Genomic DNA, 25,423 nt, shown 5'->3' with positions numbered 1-25,423 from the left:
TTGCAGACAACAGCAAGATGAACGGTCACGCCAACGGGTCGCTGACGGCAGCGAGCAAGACCGAAGCAGAGTTGGACTGCAGGTCAGACGCCACCACGCAGGCCGCCCTGCCCCAGCAGGCGGTCCAGGCCAAAGCCTCGGTCCTGGAGGTCTTCAAAAAGGTACGGCGCTTTTCCTTCCCGGGACCGCCTTCGACTTTGGACGCCGGACCTGCTGTGAGCGTCTGGACGCTGGCTCAGGTGATTGATGGCGGTCTCACCTGTCCTTCAGATCTGGGTGATGGCCTTCTGTGTGACCTTCGTGTTCTCCGTCACTCTGTCCGTGTTCCCGGCCGTCACTGTGGATGTTCGAACCACATTTCCTGGAAAATGGGGTAAAAAAATCTTTTTGTCCGTCCAATCGTGTCTCTGCTTTCCTTAGACTAAGTCTACCTTTTGTCCCAGTTCTGCACTGCTTTCTGCTGATTTGGTGACTCCGGTGTTTCCTAATTGACTGAACACACCTGATCCAGGTAACCAGAAGTGCAGGGAAAACAGGCAGGGTGGTAGGTTCTACAGGACCAGGATGGGCAGGCCTGCTGTTGACAGCTCTGTGGTCTGTTTAAGGTCGTGGACAGGTGTCTTTTATACAGCCAACCGGGTTCTAACAGGTGATATACAGTACAGACCAAAAGTTTAGACACACTATCTCATTCAAAGAGTTTTCTTTATTTTCATGACTATAAAAATTGTAGATTCACACTGAAGGCATCAACTGAAAATATGTCATATTGCAGATTCTTCACAGTAGCCACCTTTTGATTTGATTACTGCTTTGCACACTCTAGGCATTCTCTTTCCCTCTATTTGAGGGGTAAAGGTGGCTGACCTTTGACCCAGACTATGGTACCACCAGCAGTAACAACAGAATTCTTTCAATTCTTCTTTTCCACTCTGTCTTGATGTGGATCTATGGAGACCTAATTCCTCTTTTTAGGTGGAGCAGCTTTCAGACTCAGACGTGTTTTCGTTTTTCCCTCAGAGCTCTACTTCGCCTCCGTCTGCTGCTTCCTAACCTTCAACATCGGCGACTGGCTCGGTCGGACGGCGACCTCCATGTTTCGCTGGGTGAGCGAACCTCCATTTGTGTTCATAACTGACCAAACCTCATCCCACTTTGGTTGAAACCCCTTCCTCCCGCTTGCAGCCCCGTAAAGAGTCCCGCCTCTTCCCGGCGCTGGTCGTCTCCAGGGTGGCGTTCGTCCCGCTGCTGATGCTGTGCAACGTCCAGCCCCGCCACTACCTTCCTGCCTTCTTCACGCACGACGCCGCCTTCATCATCATCATGATTCTCTTCTCCCTGTCCAGCGGCTACCTGGTGTGCCTCTCCATGTCGTACGGGCCGCAGTAAGTTCAACGCCGCCATCTCTGATGGCCCACCAGAACCCCTGATATGGGAGGGGACACAAAGCTTCCTCATTGCTGGAGGGCTGATCAAAATCAGATCTTTGATTATCCACCGTAGATCACTGATTTAGATCCAGGAATAAAAGGATGGATGCTTTTTTATCTATTCAGACATAAATTCAGGGTTAGGAAAATCCCCAAAGTGTCCCTTCATGACCAGCAGGGGGCATCAGAGGAACTGCAGACATTATTTTTGCATTTAAACTTCATGTTGAAGAGTTCCCAGTTTGCCTCAAAGATGAAGCCAAGCAGCACATTTTGAGGAGGACCTGAATCTCCAGATCTTCGATCGCTTCCTCCTTGGTTCCCCCTTAAAAAGATCTATTTCATGTAAAAGCAACTTTTTGAGCTTTTAGTGTATGTATAAAGTTTGTTCCTTACAAAAAAAGCAACAACCCTAAAGCAGTATTTTTGATCCAAACTAAGAAAAACAACCTGTGAACTACTTTTTGGATCAGTTACTCAGATTAGGCTGCATGACTTTCCTCTAACGTAATAAATATTTGAGTCTTCTTTGACTCAATATATATTATATTTGAGCAGCTGTTTGTTTTTTAACGTTCTTTCAACCAGGAAGTTTATTTAGGGGAATACTCGCATTTTTTTAACACCAGCCTCTCCCAATCCATGAAAACCAGTGTGTTCTCACATTGTGACATCACAAAGTGAGGAACCGCCCCTTCCAGGAAGAGTCTGTGCAATCAGCTCCGCCCCCAGGCTAGCTGTGATCGGCTAAACACTTTCATTTTATATCCACGATATACATCCGTCTTTGCAAAGTTTGGATTTTTTTTTTTTCGTGCCTAGGTCGACGTTGTGAAATGGGCGACGCCCACAAGGAGAGAAAGGCGGAGCCTCTAAGATCGTGTCCATTCCGTGCTAAACATTTGTCTGTATTTATGGTAATTCAAAGACTTTAGGGAGCTTTTTTCTTTTTACATATGTAAATAAATCATTCTTGCTGACATCTAGAAACTCTGATCGTCTTTTGATCCGCCTTCAAGACGTTCCCGGTGGTCTTTTCATTAGAATGCCGTCGTTTTCCAGGACATAGTTTCTGCAGAGCAGCAAGGAGTTCATGTGGAATTCGGGACGGGACTGTTGGTGTGGAGTAACCCCGCCCACCCTTCCCCTCCCCATTGCTGGAAACGCTCTCCAGCTAGCTTACGGCCCCTCACGACCCCAACATTAGCGGTGCAACAAACATGGCGACCGATCGTCCACGATTCTGAGGAAAACTGATGCTCATGGATTTATTCCTCAGGACTTTTTTTTCCGCTCCTGATTCAGTCTTTTATATAAATACTAGGTTATCTGGTGACGGATGATGGGGCTTCATAAATCCATCCCAGGTGTTCATGATTGTAGCGAAGCGTGGATTCTGACGCTGCGTCTGCTTCCCGTCAGGATGGTGGATCCCAAAGACGCAGAGACGGCGGGGGCGCTGATGACCTTCTTCCTGGCGCTGGGATTGTCCATCGGAGCGTCGCTGTCCTTCCTGCTCAGGGCTCTGGTGTAGTGGTGCATTGTGGGACTTCATGCTGCGTGGAAGGAATTCCCTTATTTATTAAGAAAAAAAGGGAATCTTCAAAAGGAAACCCAAAAGTGCTTCAAGTTCTGTTTTAGTTGTATTTGCTGAAAGCAGTTTAGATGGTTAAAGGGACGCCACAGATTTGTGAAAAAGCTTTTTTACTTTGTTTTTGTATTAGACAGGAATTCATTTAAAGTTGTTTAACGTCAGATTTTTTGCTGATCCAGAAATTAAAACCGATGAGTTCACCTCTGAAATACAAATTAAAATTCCAGCTGAAACATCTCCTTAACCCTTGTGCTATCCTAGATGACCCCCCTCCCTCCCCCCCCCTTACATTGACGTGTTCTCCCTACCATGACAGAGGTGGATAAAGGTGGAAAGATTTCATGTAATCCATGGACACCAGTGAAGATCACAAATCATTGAAGAAAAAAGGTTCAGCGCACTGTCTAGTGGGTCCCAACATGTTCACGTTGGGAGTTGGGTCATCTGGACCCCACAAGACAGCACAAGGGATAAAGCAGCATTTCTGGATGGGATGAAAGGTTCTCTTATGTCATGTAAACCTTATTTTTGGGTTACACAGACATTCCTTCAAATGAAAAAATCCCTTTTTGCCAGATTTCCTCTGAAGTCTCAAACTGTAGCAGCTCCGGTTTTTAAACCACACAGAACGTCTGCAGGTTTTTTCATCCCACGTCAAATAAAGCAGAAACCTTTTAAATCTATGTTTATTGACTAAAAGTTTGGAAAAGCAGAGGCGGGGCTAATTAACCTGTATTTATTGAAAACCCAGCAATGGTCAGTCATACGGGTGGTGTCTGTACAGGCGGGGGAGCGAGGAGAAGTGGTAAAGCACAACAAAAAAAAGTGCTACAGCAGGATCCGCGTCTAAAACGGTTACGTTGGCGAGGAGAAGCTTGGAGCAGACGGTTTGGTAGAGTGTTGGTGGGGGTTTGCTTCCTCCTCTGCAGTGTTCTTCGCGGGGGGGGCGGGGCTTTCCTCTGCTTCACCGTTTCTTGGGCGGTTGGGCTGTGCGTGGAGGCGTGACGGGCCGACCCGTGTTCATCCCTCCGTACTGGTACTTGGCCTTTTTCTCAGAGGGCTTCAGGATCTGGAACGAAGCAGAAGCGGGTTGGCGGTCACGGCGGCGCCGGGAGCTTTTCCTGCCGTTGGGGGGGAGGAGGGGGTGCCGTACCTGGAAGGAGCACATCAGGGTTTCATCCACGCTCATCATTCCGCCCGCGTTGTCGAACTCGCCGCAGTAGTTTGGAGCCGAGAATAAGGTCACCAGCTGCCGCTTGGCGAAGAACTCATAACCGTCTTCCACCACCTGGGGGCGCCAGACGCCATCAGAGAGCTGACAGAAATGAGGGAGCATGGTAAAGGGGGGGTTCTGGTACCTGGTGGGCTCTGCAGATGAGGTCCAGATCGTGGCGGTTCAGGAACTTGCTGACCACATCCGCCCCGAAGGTGAAGGAGACGCCGCGGTCGTTCTCTCCCCAGCCCTGGACGTCTTTGTCCGGGTCGGACCACAGCAGGTCGCACAGCAGGCCTGCAGGGAGAGCGGGTTTCGGGTCAGACGTGACTGCCAGAGGCCGGACACCGGCGACCCAAGACCAGAAACCCAAAACACGCCGCTCCGTCCCATCAGGCGGTTCCTACCATGACCATAAAAGGAGGGGAAGCTGGCAGCCGCCAGGCTCCACACCCCCATATAAGGTCAGGTTTAATGCAGGGGGCGGCTAGTTAATCAGGAATCAGCTGGTGGCGTTAGGGGACAGGAAATGACATCATTCCAAAAGCTGCGTTAGTGGAGAATCTTCAGTTTACATTCATGAAGGTCTAAAGAGTGAGCCGTCGTGTTTGATGCCGTTTCCAAAACGACTGTTGGGAATGAAGAAATGCCCTCAATGGATGCAGCCGACACCCCCACAGGAAAAACCCGCTTTACTCCTAGGAATATGTGTCGTCTATCAGTACATGTACCACAAACCACTGGAGACGGTTTGATGCCGACAGTATTTGGAGGAAAGGCTGGAGTGTGGCCCAAAAATTTATGATAAATAATAATTTCCCCTTATCAATCAATTCATGCCAGAAACATTTAACCATCTTTTTTGATGAACTGAAATTAACTTTTTTTGGAAAAAGTGTTTACAATTTATCAAAAAAAAAAAACATGCACCCCAACTTCACTCTGGAATTTGAATATATAGTTTGTGCCTTTCATAATAAAAACTTATAATTAATTTTATTATGATATTTGGCAAGTTTTAATCAAACAAATTGAATTGCATCTCAGCAGCATCTTTAAAAGCTTCATCAGACAGCTGCATGTTTGTTTGAAGGTTGTAGAACCTCAAATGATTTTATGTCACATGTATGCTCAGCTGGCATATTTGAAGTTTATCTTGTAAAATTGTGTTTTGTACAATAAAGTTTAAAAAAAAAAAGTCATTTCAGTTTAGAGTTCACTTTCTCTTTCAGGTTTTTCCCCTTTAGGATAAACTCAGACGCCTGCATTTAAAGTCTGATCTTGGATTATTTCTAAAAGCAGCAGGCTCACCTTCCAGAAACATTTTGTGTGATTGTGCGTGCACATGTGTGTGCGTGCACGTGTGTGTGTGCACGCTGAGCTACCTGTGTCGGGGACGTCTGTGGGCCTCATGATGCGTCTGATCTGCTCCATGGACTGCAGGTCAGGAGACAAACCTGTGGGAGACGTCCTGCTTTTAAAGCTGCGTTCACGACAAACACGATGCGCACGTCCGAGGCGCCACGTCGATGTGCAAACGCCATCGCTGGTCCTGCAGCACCATTTGAGTGTCGGTTTAGCAGCAACAGTTCTGACAATGTTTCCAGGGTTCAAATATGTGCAGAATTCACTTTGCATCAACCAATCAGGGATTCGGCTTTGGCCCATGACGCCTTGATGATGTCATCAGTGGGTGGAGTCCAATGATTTCGATTGTTTTCATCCTGAAAGTTGTAATCATTTTCTTCCCCCCCACGTGAACCCACACAAAGACCCACACTAGGACGCGATTATCAACGTTTACCCATCTCTCACAATGATCCGTGTCTTCCATGCATTGTAAATGAGATATACAGTCACTGTTTGTATTAGCCCTTGTGCTTTCTTGTGGGGTCAAAATGACCCCACCCTTCCATTGACGTGTTCTCCCTACCAGGACAAACGTGGAAAGATTTCATGTAATCCATGGACACCAGTGAAGATCACAAATCATTGAAGAAAATAGGTCAGAGCACTGTCTAGTGGGTCTAGATGACCCAACTCCCAACGTTAATGTGCCTAGGATAGCACAAGCCTTAGGGCAAACAGCTTTTGACAGTAGCTCCTCCCACATTTGTCTGGAGCTTCTACTTTATGGACGCACATTTGGACGCAGAGCAGCTGATTTTGAGATGAACCCGGCCGGAGGTCAAAAAGGAGCAGAAGTACCTCCGTGACAGCAGAAGATCTTCTCGTCCACGATGGCGGCGATGGGCAGGCAGTTGAAGCAGTCGGTGAACGTTTTCCACAGCTTGATGTTGAACCTGCGTTTACCTGTGGATGAAGACAGGAGCAGACGGATCGTTTTCACTTCCAAACGCAGCGTCGTGGCTCTGCACTCCTTCCTACAGCGTCTACTAGGGGCGTTGGCAGGTGTGTGGTGATACCGAACGTATCCCCATATTGTACTGGAGCACAATTCCTTTTTTCTTTTTAAATGACTTAGAAAAAAACTACCTGATTATCAATACATCCATCATTATAATAAAATCGTAAAAATCAGTTTATTTGAGGATCACAATGTTAGGCATCTAAATAAATTACTTTTACCCAAGCAAATGTATACTGCTTTTATTTTGGTAACTTAAAATAGAGAAAGGGAACACTAAGTATTTTGACGACAAAATATATTTCAGTATTAGACAAAAAAAAAATAGAATGAATGTGCCTTAACCAATAATGTTCTAAAGGTATGATAGAGGAAAGAAAGTGCCGTTTATTTTCAACATTAATGTCGTTTCTCCAGGACTTTTAAACAGTTCAGGAGTCTGAACGGCGCTTCAAAAACAAAAACAAAACACTGATTCTGTCCAGAAACAATGTAGTGTGATGATGAGGCAGCATGAAAGGATGAAGGAGACGCTTTAATGTGGCGAAGATGCTTTGTGTACATCACATTCTGCTCTGCAGCTGCAGCCACGCTTTCTCACACGTGGAAGTAAACTGGTATTTCATCGCCGTGACGTTGGCCATTTTTCAGAGCGTTGTACTCATCCCTCTGATCCATCAGGTCGCTGAACTAGAATCCATTGCTGGAAGGTTCTGCAGAACTTTGGCCCGCTTTGCCAACAGTATTTTGCCTGGTGCTACGTGCATTAGCCTATTAGTCGCTGTGCAGCTGCACTGCTTCACTCGTTCTCATCTGAGCCGCTAAAAAGCACAGCAACCCGTATTTTTCTATAATACTGGCAGCAGCTTGGCACAGAGTTTTGGTTTGGTTCCCATCTTAAGTAAAAACTGAGTAGTTCATGTCTCATAGCAACAAATCAAGCTGCTTCACTGAGAGTTGTCATAGTTTTGTGAGTATAGAGCTGCTTAAAGAGGCTCTGTGTGCTCTGCTGCCAACTAGTGGTCGGAGGTTTAAGTGAATAAAAAAAAAAGTTTTTTTTTTAAAGAATCAGACGCTCATAAATCGTTAAATATCCTGACAGCATTTTGAATCGAACTATCGCGATATATCGCAGAAACGATGTTTTTTCCCCCCCAACACCCCTAGTGTGTAGGCTCTGTGCAGGCGGCTCACACTCGTCGTAGAAGCCGTAGATGCGGTTGATGGAGGCACACTCGTGGTTCCCCCGCAGCAGGAAGAAGTTCTCGGGGTATTTGATCTTGTACGCCAGCAGCAGACAGATGGTCTCCAGAGACTGCTTCCCTCTGTCCACGTAGTCTCCCAGGAACAGGTAGTTGGCCTCGGGGGGGAAGCCGCCGTACTCGAAGAGCCTCAGCAGGTCTGTGTACTGGCCGTGGATGTCACCTGAGGTCGACAGAGCACATTTCGTTGCTGCAGGAGGCGGCGGCCTGTGCGCGTTCATGGACGGGGCAACCCACCGCAGATTTTAAGGGGAGCCTCCAGCTCCAGCAGGATGGGCTGACTGAGGAAGATCTCCCGTGACTTGATGCAGAGGCCGCGCACCTCCGCCTCCGTCATCTGGACGATCTTCCCTGGACGACATCCTCTCACTGTTGGAACAGGACAGGTTCCTAAATCAAACATGTTGAACACGCGTGATGAAAGTTCTCCCCTCAGGAGAACATCTCACCTTAAATATCAAGAAACTCTTCTTTTATCATTAAAGGTATGGATATTCTCAATAAAAAGTGCAACAACAAATATATACGCAATACTTTAAGTGAAAAAAGAAGCATTACACCTAAAGGAGAAATCTATTGGAACAATCTTTTAAATGATACAAACAGGAAAAAATATACATTTGATATAAATAACAAAATTAAAGAAATACATTAAAAAATTCTGCACAACATTTACCCCACAAATATGTTTCTATCATAATTCTAAAATATGTAGAAAATAATTGTAGTTTTTTCTTCTCCTTTTCCACTTTTGTAAATTCTCTCGTGAATTTTGGAACCGATTTTTGTAAACATCAAATTAAACCGTAACATTATGGTACATTTCAAACCTGATGATTCATTTGTTACTTCTCCAATCTAAATTTGACATACATAACTGCAGAGTGAAAGAAAAACAAATCCCAATTTTACTGGATTTATGATAAATAGGTTTCAATTTTATGAATCTATTCACGACCAATGCATGTAACACTGGAACATGATGTGCTTTTTCTGTTTGATGATTAATCCCCTCCTCTGAGAAAACCTTTGGTTTTATAAATGATATATATTTAATCTTTTTTATTTGTTTTAAGCCATTTATTTCTGATCAGGAAGCTTTCCTTTCGCCAACCATCTTCCTGTTATTTCTAATACTGTCATTGAAGCGGTTTGGAAAGACAACATTGGTTTTTGCATCTGATGATATCCATGATGATGTGTTTTGTACTTTGATAAACTGTTCAATAAAGTTTAAAATAAAAAAAACATCCTCTCACTGTTGAGGGGTAGTGACCACACGGATGTCCTGGATGACATACATGGTCATCTGATCAGAAATGGGGTGTCAACTGATTTACTGAGGGTCAATTTAAGGATTTCTTTTCATCAATAATAATAATCTCATTTTAAAGAGTGCCGTTTATTGGCGACTTTCTCAAACCGTTAACCACTGTAAGTAACCCCTGTTCAAGACATTGCCCAATGAATTTGCCCCCTCTCACAGAGGAGCATCAGCTAACTAGCTAGCTGAGGTTCAGCGATTCACGACCTCCTTAGACCAGAAAGAATGGAGACCAGAATTGAAGACACTTAAATACTTTTTATATCCTTATGTTGTTCAGTTAAATTCACGATCTTTTAAAGTCCAACTCCCATCATCTTTTGATCGATTGTCAAAGTGTTCCTAGTGTTTTTTTAATTCATTCATAAAGAAGTTGTGGGTTGAACTGTTGGCGCAGAAATGACCTCCGCTGATATCCCAGCATCCTTTTGTTGCCACTCTCTCCATCTAGCTTACAGCCCCTCCCCACCCCAAACTAACACAACTGCTGCAGCAAAAATGTGGAGCAATATGGGATCTACTCTGTTTAGATCCACATTCCAGCTCAGACGAGGAAAACAAAGACGCTCAGGGGTCTATTCATGGCTGCACTGGACTTTGGCCCCGCCCACTTCAGTTTCTGATTGCTTTTTCAAACGGCAGGCTTTTTTGGGGACTGAGTTTTCTCAAAAATGATGTCCTCCATCGTCCTGAGAAACGTTGCTGTGCATCGTCACCACAGCCATTCCCTACTTAACAAAGTTAACGAGCAGCACCTAAAGTTTCAGGAGACTTTCATGTTTCACAAAATAATGAAATGTTTTTGCAAACCTTTCAGATTAAACTTCGGTTTGACAGATTGCATTTAAATCCTATATGGAGTCATTTGTTTACACACTATAACAAAAGGAAAAGTGTTCAAGGTTACAAAGTTTAGATATTTCTACCAACGGATCAAATTCTCAAGAAGAAATCCACTTGATGAACTCCAGGAATAGAAAATCCTGAAACCAGAGGCTGCCGGACTGCATTCACTTTAACTTCAGAACATTTTTTCCTGATATTTTCTAAGATTTTTTTGCAGCAGCCTGACATTCATTTAAAGTCATAAAGACGCTGCTGATGGAGGAACACAGCGGTGTCAAACCCTCAGTTTCATAAACCAAAGTCACGCTGCAGGTAAGCGGAGCCGAGCGAGCTGCTCCCGTCACACGACACCCCCACGGAGAGCTGGAAACTCCCTGGAAGGGGCTCACGCAGACGAGAGCTCAGGAACGTCACGGCTTCCAGCCCAGGAACTTTTCCTGGTTGGTGAGGAGAGGCGGATTGTATGTCGAGAGTCCTGAGGAGCGAGTGTGTGTGTGTGCGCACAAGTGCAACACAAGCCTTCTATTTTTGACTTTGGAGCATGTGAACACCCCCACGGTTAGCTAGCATTGACTGTATCTGAGAACTGGACTGAGCGAGTGTAGAAAGGGCCTTTCTTCCAGCTCCCACCTAATGAAGTTCATCCCGTCGCCATTTTTTGCCGCATGTCGGAGCCGGACGTCGTCCGTAAGCAGTGATTGGTCCGAGTCGGTCTGACTCATCGTTTTGATGCTCACCAATCAGCAGTGAGCTTGTTGGAAGGCCACACCCATAACTATGGTATTAAGCCCATTGAGACGACTACTGTTGTAATATTGGGCTCTATAAATATAACTGAATTGAATTGATTTAGCACTTAAAGGCGGGCCAAACAAAAGAACAACGTGTTAAAAAAAAGTATCAGAGAAAGAACGGTTTGTTTGTCTGACCAATAGGATGTTCATTTCTCTATAGGAGTCGTTGGGATTTTGGCCTCTTGGAGCCAGCGGGCACTTCCTGTTGAGAACATGGGGGGGGACGAAGGGGCACTCAGTCCAGTTCTCATATACAGTAGATTTCTGCTCATCAGAATTGTTGTAAATATTTGTGGTGATTGGTTGACTACAAAGGGGAAGTTATAAGTGACCATAAGAAAAGGATCAGAGATTTTTGTAGGAAAAGCCCCTTCGCTGGGGTGGCCACTCCCCCATCGCCCCCACCCATCTCTGCAGTGACGTGTTTGCACATCTGTTCAGCTGATGTACAGGAAGGCCTCATCATAGCAGGACACGCACACACAGTCAGTGACCTTGACATTGTGTCACGGCATACGGAGCATGTGCACAGCCAGGTATCCCAGCATCCTCCGTCCCCACAGCACTGCGGCTTCAGCGCCCAAGGAAAAGAGGGAGACACCCACATCCCATCACCATGGAAACCGAGAGAAACCACTTTCTGGCCAGCAAGGTGTTGGTGAGCAGAGCAGCTCCTGCGTCAAAGCAGAACGGGGAGCCCGTCCTCTGACGGAGCGGCGCCTCCTCAGTCCACACACTCCATGCTACTGTACAGAGCATCACAGCAGCGTCCACAACCACACAACTCACGGTTAAAACCCATAAACCCCTAACCCATATAGTGACGAACACACACATTACATCCAAACAAAAAGTGCCAATCAGATTCAACCTAATGAGTCTGATTCAGGCGTCTGCATCTCGGGTGTGTCTCGTGCTGCAGGTTCAGACATGACGAAGCTCTCATCCAGACTTTCTGTAAAACATGTCAGAAATGAAGGCCTGGCTGAGGAAATACAATAACTACGGTTTTTTTCTTTTTTAAATAGAATAATACTTTATAGACCCCATAAAAGGGAAACTACTTTGGCACAATAGCTCTAATAAAAACAGCATATATGTATATAGTAAATAAAATATATGCCAACAATAATTACTGTCCAATGTCTAGGAGTCATTGTAGAGTCTAACAGTTATTGAAGAATGAATAGATTTCTATATGGAGAAGTCAGACAAATCATCACATCTGTGAAACAAACTAAACTCGAAGGATAATAACTTCTCTGCGTTGTTTTAGCGTGGAAAAGGTAGAATTTGAAACTTTTTGTTATATAGTATCGGAAATGTATCAAAACATTCTTTGGATGGGAAGAGAACCTTCCTGCCTCCGTCAGGCTTATTCCTGTAGATCTTATTGTTCTTAATCCGTGCAAAAGAGGAGTGTGTTGTTCAGAGAGGATGATGAAGGTTAGTTGGGTTTGTGACTGAGAAACCAGTTTCCTCTTCAATGATTGATTCCAATCTTCCATTCAGTTCTCCCAATGTTCTGTCGCTCTGATCCCTAAAAAGATAAAAAAAAAGCCTTCTAGCTCTTTACGTTGTGCTTTTTAATGCATAATATAAAGTTTCATATCTTGGCAGTGGGATTTCTCAGTTGGTAAATGCAGGACGGGCACACGAGATATCAAGGTTCATTTCCCAGGGACACGATGAGCTCCATCCAAGGTGGGTGAAGTTGGGGCTAGACCACAACTACATTGCCACAAGGGGGCCCGAGTCTGTCCCTGGCCCCAGGTCGGATAAAATACAGGGTAAAAATCTCTGGCAAACCAGTTGTGCAAATCAGTTAAGGCGGATTTTCTGTGGCGATCCCTAACATGATGTGCCGAAAGGTGAGCAGTCTAAAAGGTCGTGTCACACAGCCACTACGTATATTTTGCGCGTATCGCACGGATGAAAATACGTCGTACATATATGTGGGAAAAAGTGAGAAAAGTTGTAGTTCTTTACATTTTCATAGATGAATTAAAACCACTGAAGAAGAACAAATAAACTATGCAAAGAACACGTCAATTAAAGTAAAAGTCAAAATTCTTTAGTCACCGTTTCCGTTTTGTAATCTTAATATGAATTCTGCGGCGTATACGCCATAGGAAAGTTATACATCGGTGGTTCATGCATGAAAAGTCAGTTTGTCACACTTGGAACGTTGTGGAAAACCACAAATTTGCGTATGCATCTCGCAAAAATCTCCTACAATTAAATATTTACGTAATAATTGTGTATAAACCAGATAAAATACGCATAAACTGCGTAATTCTCAACCAACCAAAAATTCTTAACAGCTCAAAACTGAATTCACGTAAAAACCAGCGGACCGAAACCTTCGATGGACATCTGTGCACATCGACAAATGATGAACGCAAGAAACTCTTATGAATGACGGAAATGACGCATAGGTCAAGCAAGACAGAAATTTCATGTGTGGAAAATGCGCAAAGTGTGCTTAGGGGCTGTGTGACGCGGTCTTAAAGGTTTTTCAAACAGTCAGGACCTCTTGGGTTCCAGTTTTCTGTCTCCCCCGTTTTGCCCAAATTTCCTCACCATTTACTGCCCCTTATACGGCATTTCCTATTTTTGGGGGTTGTTCAAACTAACACTTCCAAAACCCAGGTCCCTGGAAATTTCCCAGAAGTCTCTGCACTAGATCGCTCACTGGATGGGGAAATATAAACTATAATGCATTTTGTTTGAATGATTTGTCATTTGGAAAAAAAAAATGTATGTACATTTATTTTATAAACCATCTATGTTTTCATCATTACAACACAGAAAGGTAGTGAGCATGTGTTCAATTGAATTAAAAAATGCTATTTTAGACCATTTTACTTCTTTTTAGCGTCAAAAAAACATCTCGGTTACAACTTAACTTCCTGTATACAAGAACACAAACACCAGTGCCTTACTGAAGCCTTTTTAACACAAACAGAATTTAACTGCAGAATTAAAACACATTTGGCATCATAGATAACCTATAGTCACCGTCAGAAACGGTTTAATCTTTCCAACAGACTGATGGCTCAACTCAAATCAGGTTTATCCGTTTAATTCAGGAAAACTTTGACTTAAATGTTAAACTTTGACTCAGAGCATTCCCACCTGTCTTAGTTGTCTTAGTTATGATTGTGTCGTTTTCAAGCGTATAGCAATCACCCTTCTGTGTAATCAAACTGTCCCAAATAGGAACCAACACTGCCTGACGATCAATTTCACGTGTTATTGTGCAAGTGGAATAGACAACAGGTTTGCCATTTGCTAGAGCACAAGACTGGCAAATTCACCACTGGCGCCTGGTGTTCTTCACTGAGCACAGTGACAGACGGGACAGAGTTTGGAGTTGCAGCGGGGAGAACGCTCTGCTGCATTATCCTCCAACATGACCGCTTTGGTAGTGGGTCAGTAATGGTTTGGGGTGGCATTTCTTTGGAGGGCCTTACAGATCTCCATGCGCTCACCAGAGGTTGCCTGACTGCCATTAGGTACAGAGACGAGATTCTCAGACCGCTTGTGAGGCCGTATGCTGATGCAATTGGCTGGACCTCATATGACTGAAGAGTTTCAGCAGTTTTTGCTAGACAAAGGTATTGATCTAATGGACTGACCTGCCCCTTCCCCAGACCTGAATCTAATAGAGCACATCTGGGACATTGTGTCTCCGTCCATCCACCAACGCCAGGTTGCACCACAGACTATCCAGGAGTTGGCGGATGTTTTGGTCCAGGTGTGGGAAGAGATTCCCCAGGAGACCATGTGCCACCTCATCAGAGGCATTACCAGGTGTTGCAGGGTAATTCTACAGTCATGTGGAGGCCACACCCACTACTGAGCCACAAAAACATTACATCCAAGTTGAATCAGCCTGTTGTGTTCGAGTACGATTCCAGACCTCCACAGGCTAATAAATGTAATATCCAATCATAATTTGTGTGTGGTTGTGTTGTCAGCACATGCAACTATATAAAGAATAGAGCATTTAGAAAGAATATTTGATTCATTCAGCTATAGGATGTCTTTTTATATTGTTTCCTTTATCTTTTTTAACAGCATCCATCAGTTCACTAGCTGAATTTTATTTTTCTTTTTCTTCAAGAATTAGGTAAATATCAGTCAAAATGTAAATATTTACATAGTCAAATTACCCAAAAGGTACAGGTACCTTCTTCTTGGCAATGCAGCAGGAAAAACAACTTAAATTTTAATCAATCACCCCTAAAAACAGTTCCTACTTTCTTATTAGTTTAAGTAACTTCACAATACAGGCTTCCAATAACTAGACTTTTTTTCCCCCCAATCTTTTTTGTTATTTGGTCATAAACAATCTCTAAAGTCCCCCAGTTTGTCTTGTAAGTAGTAGGGTTTGTTTTGTGATTAATTGATCCTCCTTACAATAATTCAGTCAGATGCTTGAGTGTTTGTGGTGCGTTCAAGTCCATCGTCACACACTGGAAGCTGTAAACTTTGTCTTCTTGAGCTACTACACCAGACGCTGCTCCTGCTCAGCCTCTGCTTTGTCAGACGTTCTGCTGAAATGCTCAAACGCACGGGCCACCATTTTTTCCTAGCAATGAGCTCACATCAGATAAAAGCTGTGCTTGGATCGCTCCCCTCCTTACAGGGAGATCTGCATTCCTGGGAACTTCTGAACCTCCGAGATGGACTCTGCTGAACTGCAGCCAAAGATGCACAGTCCTCAACTAAAGAGGAACCAAACCAGTATCAGTTCTAACTAAGCTAATGTTCAGAAATCCTAAATCATTATTTATCTGGACAGAACAGGATGGAGTGTTCACTCAGGAGTTACTTTTTAAACCACACCGAAGTAATGTTACAAAACACCTCAATGTATGTGTATGGTTAATGTGGGTGGGAGGAGGAAACCGGCAGACGGCATTGACAGACTCGTCTGATCAGTTTTCAAAACAGGCCTGAAGTTTTTGTCGTCCCGGGAGGTCAAGGACTTCAAAAGTGACAGATGTGAACGCCTTAGAGAAGGATGTAATGTTGGAAGTCTACATGACTGGGTGGTGCAGAAGCAGGGGGGTTCAGTCCACAGAGAAGTCGGATGGTTTGTGTCAAGTGTGTCCCAGAAACAGAAGAGGGGGAGAAAGTGAAAGATAATTGTCTGTGGAAGGCATTACCATATATGGGCACTGCCATACAGAAGGAGGAGGAAGCAGTCAGTCAACTTAAAGAGGGAGTGCTCATACGCTCCAGAGCTGCACGTTATGAGATGAGAAGGAGACCATTATGCAGGGGCCAGGCCTCGCTCCGGGTCAGAAGCCAAGAAGCCGAGATGGTGCCGGACTGGCGGAGAACCGCGTGAACTCGCATCAACCTCCTTCAAGAACTTTCTCAAGGACACACTTCATCGGTACAAAGCTGGACTGAGCCATATGCCTGTGCAGGATCCCACTTCACGTGGCATTTTTAATCCAGTCATCCAGGTCTACAGCCGAGTTACATGCAACGCTTTGTGCCGACCCAGCAGGCACCAACTGAGTATCAGTTGAATGTATGCTTGTACGTAGTCAGTGTTGTGTCATCAGCCAAGTGACGTGGTGTTAGCATCCTCCAGCACAGACAAACCCGACTTGGTACGATCAAATGCGTAAAACATTTGATTATCATTAAATGCTAAAGGAAACATGAACTGAAGACTGGGGAATGAAATGAAAACAAGTCCCTCATTCACACTCCAAACTGTTCACATTAAAGATGATTACAACATGAAGTGGGCTGTCCAAAATATTAAGATTTATCTTACAAAGTCAAAGAATGCACCTCTGTTTTCCTCTTCATCGATGGGTATAATAAGGCCAATCTATCCCACGATTCTTTCTAAGCCGTCACTAAAACTTGAGAACATGAAGATTAGTTAATACTTTTGTAAAATAAATCAAAAAGGCGACATTTTTCCTCCAGTTAGGTAGTAATTAGGCCTGCACAATATACCGCAAATTTATCGTTATCGCAATATCCAGCTCTGCAATATGGATATCGCAAAAGACGGCGAATATCGCAATAAATCGCAAACCCAAAATGTGTTAAAACAATCTTCTAGCAGCTTGAAGCATTTAACGAATCAAATAAATCCCTTTATGCTTTGACCAATCAGATGGACGCCTTCCCATTGTTGACCAATCAGATGGAGGCCTATTATGTTAACCCTGGTCCTGAAGAGCCTCAACCCTGCCTGTTTTCCAGCTCTCCTTAACCAGCTTGCTGTTGATTGGCTGACTCAAGTGATTTTACATCCTGATTGACTGAACACACCTGATTTTGGTTATTATCGAGCAGTCTAGGGAGAATTGGAAAACAGACAGGGTTGAGGCTCTTGAGGACCAGGGTTAGCCACCCTGACGTTTGTCCCCCATGTCGATGAGGGTCATTTGGAGTATAATTTTTAAACTGTTGCAATGAAATGGGAATGATGTTTTTGTTTATTTTTCTATTTGTTTATTTACCGCAAATTTATCGTTATCGCATTATTGATCACTAATATCGCATATCGCAAGTTTTCCTCATATCGTGCAGCCCTAGTAGTAATACATTCTTTGGGTTTGTTGTCTCTGCCTTGAAGATTTTAAGCCCTACTCCGATCATCTTTTGCTCTATTATAACAGCTATGATTATGCCATTTTTTTGGCAAAATAAAAAGAAGTTCTGGGCGAGACGGTTGGCTTTCTCTGCCAACAGTAGGTACCCCACCCCCTTTTCAGAGAGCTTTCCCGCTAGCATACAGGCCCTCACCAACCCAGGTGCAACAAAAAAGCCAAGCGATTTCGGAGCTATCCAGGCGTACGGTGTGGATCCAGATTCCAGCTCAGACAAGGAAAACAAAGACGTTCATGGATCTACGTCTGTAGGTGGATGCATCAGAATGGAGCACCCATTGATTTTCTAGGTCACAACTATAATCTTTTTTTAAACAGCATTTTTTCAGCTGCTCCTGATTCACAACAATTTGCATAAAGAAATACTCAAAAATGTAATTTTGAGCTTCATTTTCATTACATCTGTCCATCAGAAAACAACATGTTCAAAACACCATTTTCATCACAGTGGGTCTTTAAAGTTAGGGCTTTGGTTCAAAGATGTCGTTAAACAGGCTCTATTAAAATGAATAAGACTAAGGCAAAATACAGTATTGGTGAAAAGAAAAACAAAAAGTGAAAACAACTTCTCCTCAGCTTCAGCTGTTTAATGCTGACACTTGCCAAAATAGCTGTTCTGACAAGTTTGCAAAAATATAGAAGACACTTAAGGGAACTTTTATTGGGTCAAGTAACCCCATGAATTTTAAGAAGGCATGACTCGTGCATATTTCAGTCTCAGCTGCAGCTCACAACGTCAACCCAAAAAAAAATGCTCCATCAGACCGTTTTTAGCCATCCACCTCCATTTTCTACACCCGGGCGAGAAGCCAGGAGCTCCCCTACACTCCATCAAACCCTCGCCCACACAGGGGCAGTGGAAAACACTGAACCCTCAGTGACTAGAAAATGAAATACATAACTTCAAAAGAAACTCCTAATGCAGAAATCCCATCCTCACAGTGGCATTTGTGTGTGCAGGTTTTGCATTTTGGGGGCGGTTTTGTTGATGTCAGGGGTGAATGAATGTCTTTGTGGAGCAACAGAAAGGATGAAACTGAGAGGACAGAGCGAGGGAGAAATAAACAGGACGACGCAGGAGTGGGGAAAGTGGAGGAAAAAAAAAGGAAACTAAAACTGAAGGCAGCAGCAGCAGAGGGAGTGAACAGAAGAGAGAGGTTTATTGCGAAGCTTAGCTGGGACGCTGAAAAGCCTGGGTGAGAGCTCTATGCCGTGTTTGGTGCCAGGGGCCGAGCACTCCTCGCCACACAGGCACCACCATTGTTGTTTCCATAACAGAGTGCCACGGCAGCAGCCTGAACGCCGCACAGCCATACAAATTCACATCACGAAAAACAGGACACTACTCTTAAGAACAAAACAAAAAAGAAGGGTTTTATTCTTATTCTCCAGTATGTTAAAACCATGACTGTTAAGGCATAACGGCCTTTGGAAACCACGCAGACGAGTGTCATCAATGATGTCTCCAGGTGATCCTCTCTGCAGGACGACACAGCACAAAAGGTCTACAAGAAAACAAACCACCATATTTTCATGACCATTTAAAGTCTTAAATCTTCTTCAAAATGTATGGAGCGCCCTATGCTGCGGTGCACCGTATGTGTTGTTGCCCAACTTCGGTAAAGAGGACAGCATGAGGACGGTAAGGAGGGAAGTGAGGACGTGAAAGAAGACACCCCCATGAATAGTACAAAATTGCTGCATTATGCAGAACATCGTTTTGGCGACCCTGAAAATGCAAAGAGACACGCTTATGAAGCACAATTTAAACTGCTAGCTATCAGCTACGCGGAGGAACATGGGAATCGAGCAGCTGCCAGAAAACTCAAGATGAAGGAATCCATGGTTCCCACCTGGAGGAAGCTGGAAAACGAACTCAGACAAGACAAAAAGCTGAGTTTCAGCGGAAACAAGGCGAAGTGGCCCGAGTTGGAAGACCGACTGGAGCGATGGATCGGAGAACAGCTGGGAGAAGCGTCTCTACAGTCACCATTCCCCTGAAGACAGTAACGCTTGCAGAGGAAATGAAAATGGAACATTTTCAAGGAGGTCCGTCTCGATGCTTCAGTTTTATGAAACGTTGCCGTCTTTCCACCCGAGCAAGGACTACGGCGGCGCAGCAACCTCCAGCAGATTACAATGAATAGTTGTCCATCTTCCACCCCTTCTGCTGGGAGGGAGCGCCGGGCGAGTTACGCCACACTTTGTGAATGGATTGCAGATACTTGGGATAACGTGTCTGCTTGCTCTGTTCTTCGAGCTTTCGCAAAAGCCGGCATCATTCATGAGGAGCCGCACGGCTACGAGACGGACTCTGACAATCACCAAAGGGAACCTGGCGTGTTTGATAGAAATTTAGCCCGGCTGTTCATTTCAGATACAGAAGATGAGGACTTTGATGGATTTTTGGATCCTGATTAATGACAGAAAAAAGAAATCACAACAAACTCAGTTTTGCTCCCGCTGCCTTTTTTAAAAACACACACAAGCATGCATGTTTTACCGGGATGTGTTAACGTGCCTGTGCCCTAAAACCAGTGCGGCCTTGTACGTATTAAATATAGAAAAACAATAATAAAGAAAAAAATCCAGAAAGCACACATTGCTGCAAATAATTGGCCGGCCAACCACGTGGGAGCAGCTACATTCATTTGCGCCATTAGGACTGTTGCTAAAGTCTAAACTGAATAAAGAAACTGATTTAAGAGGCTTTGAATGCTTGAGAGTAAAGCACAAACAGCTGATCCTCTGGGATTTTCACTAACAACAATAGTTTTAATGGACAAACCCCGTTTTTTAAAGTGATGAGAGCAGCATGGAGCAGTTCTCTTGAGAGTTCAAAGAAAAATGAAAAACATTTCTGGTTGCACAACACGTCAACTCACAAGGCAGAACACCACAGAAAGTGTCTCTACTGTCAGTCAACAAGAACAGAGTATTGAGACAAGTAAAGAACTGAAAAACATCGGTTAAGTATTTGTTCTGCTGCCACGTCCTCCGCCACGCTAAACAGTCGAGAAAAGGTGGTTTCACTTACGCTTTACACATCGACGGGTTATGTGTGGCATTTTTAAAAAGCCCCGAGTTGCTGTGATTTCCTGGTTAGATAGTTCCATCAAGTATAGCACCAATAACACGAGAAGCACAACAACTCAGAAGGAAAAAGGAAACCATCAGCTCAGATGCCTAAAACAACAGACAGCTGAGTAATTCACATCTGCTACATGACTAAAAACATGCTACTTCAATCAGTTTAAAAAAATCTGTCTTATCCTCAAGGATCATTACTACAATGAGCTCCAGGAACAGGAAATGTTTGAACTACAGCAGAAAAAGAAATTACATAAATACAATTTTAATAAATAAATAGAAATGTGAAAAAATATGAAAGTCAAACACATACCAATGTAATTATGAAGTAAAGGCAGCATAAGTTAAAAAAAACAACAACAAAAAAAAAACAGGATTTTAAAGTTGTAAATGCTTGTGCTGCTTACGCTTCCACTTAAAGGAAAAGCTGCAAAGAACAAAATTGTTTTCAGTGAAAAACAAAAACAGCAATCGTGTCTCCGAGAAGCCTTCCTGAATGAAAACCACGTCGTCAGTCCATCAAGTTCAGCTCGTCAGCCCAAAACTGAAAACCTGCTCGAGGACATATTTGCTCCTCAAAACACCACCATAAAAGTGAAATATTGTGACATTCCCTTTACAGATAAATGTCCTTGCCTGAGTAAATTTTCGTGAAAATGTGTGTTTTCAAACACGTTTTTGCAGAATATTACTGATGGAGGAGAAAATTCAATTTAAAAATCGCATTTCTGAGTTTTTCTTTATTGAAATCGTTGTGAATCAGGAGCAGGCGACAAAAAGGCTTCTTGAAAATATTGTATTTGTGATGTGGAAAACACACTGGGCGAGCGACAAGCTCCCTGCTCCTACCAATGAGGAGGGGAAGGGGGGCGGAGTTGCCTTGTGCAAACAGCCCCGCCCACAACTTGGGAGATGAATTTCTAATGACCTCCTGCAGAAACTGTATCCTAGAAAACGACAATTTTTGTTTTTATTTGGCCTAAAAACGGCATAATCGTGACTAAAATACCCCAGGGAACGCTTTGAAAATAGTTTAGAAGATAGTTGGAGAAGGACTTTAAGGTCAGAACTTTGGTTTTGTTTCTTCAGAACCACCACTGCAGTTTCTGGATTTGGTGCTTGTTTACAAATGAGTAAGCATCTCGATCTCATGGCGCTGCTAAGAATATCCCAGCAGCAGGGGTCGGCTCTAATCTGTGTTCAACGGCTTTCATTGTATAAAAGAAGCCTTTTGCTACTTTTCTGAACGCATAAAATCAACTACATGATTTTCTAGATCCTTTTTTTCCCCTCAAGAATCTGGAAACAGAAAAGAGAATTTAAACTAACTTCTAAACTCAAAGTTGTCTTTCTTTCTGTGAGATTGCATTTAGTTGGCAAAAAAGTAACAGAGTTCTTCAAATAGTGGTGAAAGCAGAAGAATACAACTTTATGATGCTGATAATTGTGTCCAAATGAATTGTTCCTGGAGCTTAACATTAATTTGACGAACAAGTGATATCTTAACCCTGTTTACACTCCTCTTAGTGTCGCATGACGTCTAAAAACATCCAGTTTGAGGACAGAAAAACAACGAAAGGTCTCAGTGCTGCACCCACAGCCCTGAACCGGAGTTACCGAAAGAGAAGGTTGGTCTCTGCCCGGAACAGCTGTGGCTGTTGACATTTAGTAAGAGATGAGGAGGCTCTCTGTTTGTGCGTCTGTGTGCAGGAATATGTTGGCTAATGCAGTGCTGCCGGAAAAAGCAACAGGAATTGCTGGAGTTGTTGCAGAAAGGCTTGGCTGCACTGGAGCAAAGGAGTCAACCCTTGAAGTGTGAAGAACAAAAACAACAACGTTTGGAACTTGTCAAAGAGCTGCTACTCTAGATTTGGAAGTGTTTGAAACTTCACGGTTGTAGCAACAATGTGACGGGACAGGGACTCCCGTCAGACCTTGGTTCTCCATTCCAGACATTGGTGAAGTCACAGGACGTGACCAGAGTATGACATACGTGCAACCATCCTGACCAGATGAGACTAAATGTTTAACGGTCAATGAAGTATTTCCTCTACAGAACTAAAAAAGGAGCCAAGTAGTTGTGATCAGGCAGCAAACGAAGAAACCCAAATGATTCTTGATGAAGTAGAAAGCAGCAGCATTAAGGTTTCAAACTACCTTAAATGCATCAACCGCATTCAAGTCTGCTGCTTTAGTCCAAACCCAAGGGCTTCTAAAAATCCCACTCCACCTACATTTTTAACTTTCGTTCCTAAGCGGTCTTTTAATTATGATTATGCAGTTTTTAGCCAAAAAGAAAAAAAAACTCTTACGTTTTTAAGACAGATTTTCTCCAGAGCGGCAGGAGTCCATCAGAATTTCACCTCCAAGTTGAGGCTTGGAACTGGCCCTCCGCTGATATCCCATCTTCCCTTTGTTTACACTCTCTCCCGCTAGCTTACAGCCCCTTACAACCCCAAGCAAACATTAGCGACGCAGCAAAAAGTGGCGAGCGATGTGAGCTATCCAGCCGTACAGCGTGGATCCAGATTCCAGCTCAGACGAGGATAACAAAGACGTTCATAGATCTAGTTGTCCGACAGCGGATGCATCAGAATAGAGCGGAGCAGGGAGACTTTGGCCCTTCCATTTCAGTTACTGCCTCACAACAGACCTTTTCCAAACTGCTTTTATTATTTTTATCTGCTCCTGATTCCTCAAAATTTTGATACAGAAATGCAGTTTTAAGATTAATTTTCTTTATACATGTCCTCCATCGTGAGAAAAATGCTACAAGAACATGTTTAAAAACACCATTTTCATTGGAATGGGTCTTTAAAAGCACTTTGCTGAATCCAAATTCACTAAAAACAAAAAATTTGATAATTTTCTTTCTGAGCAAATCTTTTTTTTTCCTGCCAAAAAAACTAACAAAATAATTGTGATAATACAAAACAAATCAGGTGTAGGATTTGGCTTTTGACCATCTCAAAAGTTCAAATCAATCCTTTTTGCATCAATGCCATGAGCTGCATCATCCTAGGGGTGAAACAACTGTTGGTTGCTCTTTGGTAGCGTGCATCCCCACAGCTTATGGGTATGTTTACGCTGAAAGTGTCCAAGCTTTTTCTTCATTGTTACTTGCCTTTTTGCAAACTAAAAAAAAGGATTTTTCTAAATGTGTATTTTTTTCCCATATATTGAACAGAATCAAAACTACGAGCCAACGATCAAGGTTTTAACCGCATCATGGGGAAAGTAAAATTTTTTTATGTACAACATCTCCCCATCGGTTGGTAAACTCCTCCAGAACACCAACTCCGGAAAACGGAAAGACGTTTTGTTCGCCCGTGTAAAAGTTTAGCGAGGACAGAGACATGCCGTGTTCTCGGTACGTGGAAACGGACAAATGGTTTCATCTGCGTGGGGATCCCTTATTTAGAGCTGCTGTGAGTCATCCACCACCGCCAAGCAAAAACACAACAATGCTACTAGACAAGCAGCCTTTCTTTGAAAGTACTCGGATACTCTGTACGCAGAAAAAAAAAGTGGCTGAGATTTTAGGCCAAGGGGTGGGCCAACGTTTGGACTGGGGGTGCCACAGTTTTAAAATGTAACAGATCCAGAAGCTGATCAGTGGAGTGTTTTGATCATACAATGGACAAAACTGTGCTCTAATTTGAAAAAAATTGGAAAAACCCAGACTTGAATGATTGGAAAAATGGCGGAAAAGAACACGAGAACTTAAAAAAAAAAAAAAAAAAATCGTCTAACACTACATGTTTGCAGAAATATTTTCTGCACTTAAAGGTCAATATTTTTGCAGGACACCAGAAAAGAAAACATCACAAAGGATTATCAATATAATTTATTCTAGTTTGTCAGGCCCTGTTAAATAGTTTGGTGGGCGGCATGTGGCCCCCGGGCCGTAGTTTGCCCACCCCTGTTTAAGGCATTACTCCTAAAGAAATGGACCCTCCATTATTGATTAGTATGAAACAGGAAAATTAATTTTTGATTGGTTTTTGTGTTATCCCTTGATCCCCCAAAATAAAATTATTAATAGATAAAATAGATAATAGAAAATATGTGGAACTATGATGTATACATTTTTACCACTTACATACGTGTATTGCACCCAACTTTTACTTAGTTTATTTAGTTAAGCTGCCGTTCACAGCACGAGCTGGTTCTATATTGTAGAGGTTGTGTCATTAAAGTAAAAAAAAAAGTAGATATAACTTTAAAACTGAGTTAGGAAACAGCAGTAAAGTAACAAACCAATCAGCCCAATTAGGGTGCCGCCTCAAACAAAAAGCCACTGCTACAACTTTTAGCGCCACTGCTCCCAAAACTACACTTAAAGTAGATCCTCAAAAGACATTAAAAATATATTTAAATGTAAAATAAAGACGGATAATACACACACATAGGTGTACCTACCACTCAGCCAAAAACTAGTATTTTTCACTCAAGAACCGGGCTACGCTAGCTAAACCGGGTGTGTTCCTCCCCGATTCGACACGAAATGTAGCCTTAGACTGTTCAGGTCAAAACAACACACAAACCAAGAGAATCTGATCAATAACGCTCGATAAACTCACCCTCTAAAAGCCTGGAAATCAAAGAGTCGACGTCCAACTCCCCCTCCGCCATGTTTCTGTAACAAGCAGTCGAGCCCTCCGCAGTCTGGAGAAGGCAGGGTGGAGAAGAAGACCCGCCTCGCCGCGAGCGCTGCCGGCCTCCTCCCAGTAAGGCATCTCCCGCTGCGTTCAAGGACCCTCGGATCGTTTACCTCTCGGCTTTTTGTGTATCTTGGATCGAACCGAAATCGTTTTACGTCGGTAGCATCACATCGGCCTCTTACTGT

At 43.5% G+C, this 25,423-nt stretch overlaps 2 protein-coding genes across 4 annotated transcripts in view; one reads left to right on the top strand and one right to left on the bottom strand.

Moving 5' to 3' along the window:
* LOC101158235 (equilibrative nucleoside transporter 2) overlaps positions 1-5,439 on the top strand; it is a 15,240-nt gene extending 9,801 nt beyond the window's left edge. For 2 of the 3 annotated variants that reach the window (XM_004080020.5, XM_020711790.3), the window contains exons 9-13: positions 7-161; positions 271-373; positions 1,021-1,106; positions 1,186-1,385; positions 2,853-5,439. In XM_004080020.5, the coding sequence (XP_004080068.1) occupies positions 7-161; positions 271-373; positions 1,021-1,106; positions 1,186-1,385; positions 2,853-2,964 (656 nt within the window). In that variant the 3' untranslated portion in view covers positions 2,965-5,439. Of the gene's footprint in view, positions 1-6; positions 162-270; positions 374-1,020; positions 1,107-1,185; positions 1,386-2,252; positions 2,415-2,852 lie in introns of those variants that run through there. The other variant, XM_078936671.1, reaches the window with a different exon arrangement.
* On the bottom strand, positions 3,697-25,423 carry LOC101158483 (serine/threonine-protein phosphatase PP1-beta catalytic subunit). Its single transcript, XM_004080021.5, has 8 exons — positions 25,158-25,423; positions 8,105-8,236; positions 7,800-8,030; positions 6,446-6,550; positions 5,623-5,694; positions 4,383-4,534; positions 4,178-4,312; positions 3,697-4,093 (listed from the first exon to the last, which is right to left on the bottom strand). Exons 1-8 carry the CDS (start codon positions 25,207-25,209, stop codon positions 3,989-3,991), a joined length of 984 nt encoding a protein of 327 aa, XP_004080069.1. The 5' UTR covers positions 25,210-25,423; the 3' UTR covers positions 3,697-3,988.

This window comes from Oryzias latipes, chromosome 18 (genome assembly GCF_053564925.1).
Source record: "Oryzias latipes strain Hd-rR chromosome 18, Olatipes_Hd-rR_3.1".
Classification (NCBI taxonomy): Eukaryota; Metazoa; Chordata; class Actinopteri; order Beloniformes; family Adrianichthyidae; genus Oryzias; species Oryzias latipes.
This window is presented reverse-complemented; position numbering and strand designations above follow the sequence as displayed.

Excerpts from the sequence above, each read along its gene's own strand:
- LOC101158483 (XM_004080021.5), bottom strand. The coding sequence starts at position 25,209 with ATGGCGGAGGGGGAGTTGGACGTCGACTCTTTGATTTCCAGGCTTTTA. Across the intron at positions 8,031-8,104 it reads GGCTCCCCTTAAAATCTGCG|GTGACATCCACGGCCAGTAC; the intron begins GTGGGTTGCCCC and ends TGTCGACCTCAG. Across the intron at positions 4,535-5,622 it reads CACAGACGTCCCCGACACAG|GCCTGCTGTGCGACCTGCTG; the intron begins GTAGCTCAGCGT and ends CTCTCCCTGCAG.